Genomic DNA, 3649 nt, shown 5'->3' with positions numbered 1-3649 from the left:
ACCAACATAACTGCTTTGTTCCACTTTGGAGTAAGCTGTTTGGGGGAAGAATTAGTTTTGTGTTGTGTATTTCCTTGACTGATGAAGCCTTCTGGATGGAAGGTGAAATGTTTCAGCAAAAAAATAAACTGTCCAGATGACCTGACTCAAAATTGTTGGGTAGTGTTCAATATTTTCAATGTCAGAATGAATGAAAACAGTCATATCTCAGCCAAAAATTGGTGTATAAATATGGGGGAAAAAAACATAAAAACATTGCTTCGGTGTATAAGTCGCAGGGCATGCAAATTATGCAAAAAACTATGACTTATAGGCTGAAAAGTACTGCAGATCTATAACACACAACTGTTTTACATCTGTTTATTCAGAGCTCATGAAATATTCTTTAAAAAATTCTCACTTAGGGAAGAAACATTTGAGTAGTTCTGTTAAGTGGTAGACTATTGGCTTAGAAAGTACTTTATCTTTTAAATGTTTGTTCTTTTTGTTTAATTGCAGAAGAACTTGAATACAAGCAAGTTTTCTTGAAGCCCACTGCACACTTCTTCTCTTCGCTGGGCTCCCAATGTTTACCCTCAGAGGCTTCCACTGCTCCACAAAGCCTCCCCGACCTCAGTTCTCTTCATTATGGTTCTGCAACCAGCTGTTCTGATGGCTCAAGCAGCCACAACCACAGAGAGGTCAAAGGTCAGCCTCTCACTGGAGTGGACCTTCTCTCCTCTGTGGACCGTAGGCCAACGAAAATCTCTGCCCCTCCCTGTCCAGACAGATCTCTGAAGCCAGTGTGTGACCTTGTGAATGATGCAAGCTCGGCCATCTTGACCAACAGCCACGATGCCTTCAGGGAACTGGACATGGCAGAGCAGCAAATGGAAGAGGAGGCACTGCTCGTGGACTTTACTAGCCCTGTGATCACAAAGGAGAGCCCAGGTGACGGCATAGGTGCTGCTTCAGAAGAGCAAACATCTGCAGGGTCAGATGAGCTGCTTGGTTTGAAACCTCATGAACAGAGCGGTGGATACTTTGCTTCTCTCAGTCTGCTGGACGTTATTCTTCCTGCAGCAGTGGAGAAAAGTTCTGAGCCCACAGATGAATTACCATCAACTAGGACCTCCGAGTTAGTTGTTGAAGCAGAGAGTGTCAGAGAAGAGACACCTTGCTTGAACCAGGTTGTAGAGAGCTCTGTAGACCACCATGAAGCGAAAGATGTAGGCAACATTAAAGAAGTGACTTCAGTGAATAAAGAGTTGCCAAATGAGGCATTTGATGAATCTGTACCCGATTCCACCGAAGATGTAAAATGTGAAGCCTCAGACAGTGAACCGGTCCGCTTGTCGTGCCTGCCGTTAGCTGTTTCAATGTGTGGAGCTCTGGTAAACCCAAAGAGCAGAGAAGATTATTTGGAGGCAGCTTCAGAGCAGTGTGAGGCAGATGTTTCTGAGAGCAACAAACCAGACTCCCTGTCAGCCTTGGAAGCAAAGGACTCACCCAGGGACTTCATCAGGGAGGGAAGGCCCTGTTTAGACAACTCTGCTGATTCCAACCAGATTTCAGAGCACAGACTGTCTCCAGAAGGGCAGCATGTTCCTCCTGAATCTGCTGCTGTTTGTCCTGCAAACCTTTCTTCCTCTGTTTGCTCAGAACCCAGCCCAGAGGATCTCCCTGAATTCGGTTTTGAGTATTTGCCAGAGAGCGACCAGGCTGAGCTTCTGGTTACTGATGAGGAACTGGATGCCTTTCTTCAGGCGCATGCTGAAGCAGAACAGGGGGCAGGTGTTTCTTATTGCTGCAGTCCTAGAGATGATGCTCAACCTCAGTCTCTCTCGGAGGCGGATGGAGTTTTAGAGGAGCAGAAGCCACAGAGCTGTGGTCAAGATGGGCAGAACTGCTTGGAAGGATTGGCCTCACCAGAAAGTGACAGAACATTTTTTTTGTCTGCACAAGGAGGTTTTAACTCTGGCATTCCATCATTGTCCCAGGACTCTAGCAGACCATGCCATGAAGACTCCTCTGAAGTTACCTGTTCTTCAACTAGCAACCCTTTCCAGTCCCAGCACAATAGTAGCCCTGATCAACAGCCCTCATACGGAGGTGCCAGACCTAAACGACCACAATGCCAAGCTGCAAAACCTTCTCCAGCAGAGGAGGAAGGGAAAGGGCAGGCTCAGGCCCTCAGTGCTTCTTCAACACCAGAGGATGAGGACAGTTTGACTATAACCCCAAGTCCTATAGAGGAACATTCCAACTTCAGTAATTCCTGCCATGCAAACCCGATTCAAGATCAGGATTTTTCTGTGGGCTTTGATGAACTCTCAGAGCCACCACCATACCCCGGGGAACAATCTGCAGATGCTGTCAGGCCAGTGAACTGGAAGAGGGAAGGAGTGGAGGAGCTGGGGAGCAAACAGCCCAAGTGGGTACCAGACTCTGAAGCACCCAGTTGTATGAACTGTGAGCAAAGATTCACTTTCACCAAAAGGCGACATCACTGTCGAGCCTGCGGGAAGGTACGTTTATTTAATTCACTTTCAAAAACTTCTCTTTGCTGTTATGCAGACTGAACAATTGTGAACATCTGGAAGCAGCTGTAAATACAGCAGCAAGTTTTCTGACAATAATCAATAATGGCAGCATGTGAAGTTGCCTTGTTTATTATGAGTGGGACTTGCTTGTTAACAGTGTCATGCATCTCATTATTTACCTCTCCATTTTCATTCAACCTTTATATAGACAGGTTAAAACCCCATTGAGCCTCGAGGACTCAGTTACCAGAGAGACCTGAAGTTTTCAGTTTGTTATAAACGCACGTAGCTGCTTTGTATTAAATACAACCAGTAGATCAAAGTGAAATTCAGACAGCTATCTTTAAAATCTGAAAATTTTATTTTTCTCAGATTTAGTTGAATCAGTTCTGGGGCTAAATATTTTGTTAAACAGTCACATTAATGTTTCCCCACTTCAGTGGACAAAGATGCTGTGGTCATATCTAACGGTGAATGCCAATGCCATACTGTGTGTGAACCCAACACCTTTCATTATGCTGAGAATACCATCACGGCTTTGAAGCATGGTGGTGGCAGCATCATGCTGTGGGGTATAATTTTAGTTTGCAGCTAAAGCAATACTCCAGTGGTTTAAGAAGAAATGCTTTAGTATCCTAGAATGGACCAGTCAAAGCTTAAACCTCAGTCCAATTGAGATTTTTTTTTCTATTTAAAGATTGCTGTTCACAAGCAGCAAACATCCAACATGAAGGAGCTGGAGCACTTCACTCTTGAAGAATGGACAGAAATGCCAGGGACTAGATGTGCCAAGTTCATGTAGATATACCCGACTTGCTTATTTTCTCTTCTTCTTTCGGCTGCTCCCTTCTTCAGGGGTCGCCACAGCAAGCAAACTCTCACGAAAGATTTGGCATTTGTTTTGCACCAGATCCCCGTCTTGACACCATCTGGGCTCGAACATGCAACCTCAGGATTACAAGACCGCGGCACTGACTAAACTACCGCAGCTTTTTTAAAACAACTACTCATTTAATTTCATTAATTTGGAGTAATTTGTCCAGATTTACTACATATCGATACTTAATGTCAATCTGGAAATGTACAAAAATTTTAGATTGTGAGGCAACAGAAAGAAGGAATACCAA

General features: G+C 44.5%; 1 protein-coding gene across 1 annotated transcript; it reads left to right on the top strand.

The window, feature by feature from the left end:
• Positions 1-496: 496 nt before the first annotated feature.
• Positions 497-3324, top strand: LOC119425067 (zinc finger FYVE domain-containing protein 16). Its single transcript, XM_037692592.1, has 2 exons — positions 497-2507; positions 3220-3324. The coding sequence occupies exons 1-2, from the start codon at positions 855-857 to the stop codon at positions 3322-3324; spliced, it is 1758 nt and encodes a 585-aa protein (XP_037548520.1). The 5' UTR covers positions 497-854.
• The last annotated feature ends 325 nt before the right edge of the window (positions 3325-3649 follow it).

This window comes from Nematolebias whitei, chromosome 18, assembly GCF_014905685.2.
Source record: "Nematolebias whitei isolate Nwh7 chromosome 18, NemWhi1, whole genome shotgun sequence".
NCBI lineage: Eukaryota > Metazoa > Chordata > Actinopteri > Cyprinodontiformes > Rivulidae > Nematolebias > Nematolebias whitei.
The sequence above is the reverse complement of the archived record's forward strand: the minus strand, read 5'-3'. Positions and strand labels throughout refer to the sequence as shown.